The 1,114-nt window shown below is 28.4% G+C and overlaps 1 protein-coding gene across 4 annotated transcripts in view; it reads right to left on the minus strand.

The window, feature by feature from the left end:
• The window catches only part of LOC108572311 (fatty-acid amide hydrolase 2-like), a 4,647-nt gene that overhangs the window by 2,427 nt on the left and 1,106 nt on the right, over nt 1–1,114 (minus strand). For all 4 annotated transcript variants that reach the window (XM_017934518.1, XM_017934522.1, XM_017934520.1 and 1 more), the window contains exons 3-4: nt 848–1,074; nt 87–416 (exon numbers count right to left, since the gene is read on the minus strand). In XM_017934518.1, the coding sequence (XP_017790007.1) occupies nt 87–416; nt 848–1,074 (557 nt within the window). The remainder of the gene's footprint in view (nt 1–86; nt 417–847; nt 1,075–1,114) is intronic.

Consider the following 1,114-nt stretch of genomic DNA (forward strand, 5'->3'; position numbering starts at 1 on the left):
CTCAAACAATTAATAATAAAAGTCAAGTATTTAAACTAAATATATATTAATATTTACAATTTGTAAGTTATATAAATTATACAAACCTCCAGTTGGTTTGAATCCAAAAACTCCATTAAAGAAGGCAGGCATTCTAATAGAACCACCAATATCACTGGCAATGGAAAATGCAGCTCCACATGCAGCAATAACTGCTGCTTCTCCACCACTACTTCCACCCACATTTCTAGTAGTGTTATATGGATTACAAGTTTGTCCATATAAATTGTTTCTTGACTCAGTCCATAAATTTAGTTCAGGAATATTTGTTTTTGCAATCAAAATGCCACCAGCATCTTTCATAAAACGTATTACTGTAGCATCTTCTTGGGAGCGAAAATTTCGTCTACTTATCAAACCCATTGTATGAAGCATACCTATATAATCATTATAGACATACAAGGTAAATAATTTAATTCAATTAGTATAAAATATATAAAGGTTACATTAACTGCATGGAGTACAGATGTGCCAGTAACAACAAATGTACAGATGTCCCATTTAACTTTATGATCTAAAGTATCTTTTATCCATTACTTTTAATAATATGAGAAAATGGTTGAAATCAAAATTGTAAAGTGGGAAAAACTATAAACACTGAAAAATTATTTGTCAGACACTTCTTTAAATTTTCAGATCATCTTTGCACATAGTAATGCTCTTAATGAAAGCATTGCTGCCATATTTGTATAATAAAATAAAAGATACACTGTTGCCTATAAACCCAAGGTAATCAGTAGATTTAAAACAAAGATATCTGAGTTTCAAATATATTTAATTACTACGTGAAACCTATACTCAAAATTACCTTCTGCTTCATTGCTTTCTTTTGTTGTAAAAGGAACACCTAAGAATGGTTTCTTTTCTTTCAATGTATCAACATTTTTCAATTCCTGTAAAAACTTATCTACTTCTTTAGCTTCTTCTAAAGCTTCTGAATATCTATCTTCAACTACAGCATTTATAATTTCATTTATTTCCTTTGCTCTTTCTATAAATGCTGTTACAACTTCTAAAGATGATATTTTCTTTTTTCTACAAAAATATTTATACAATTTAATTTTATATTACTATA

This window comes from Habropoda laboriosa, unplaced genomic scaffold (assembly GCF_001263275.1).
Source record: "Habropoda laboriosa isolate 0110345459 unplaced genomic scaffold, ASM126327v1 scaffold65, whole genome shotgun sequence".
Classification (NCBI taxonomy): Eukaryota; Metazoa; Arthropoda; class Insecta; order Hymenoptera; family Apidae; genus Habropoda; species Habropoda laboriosa.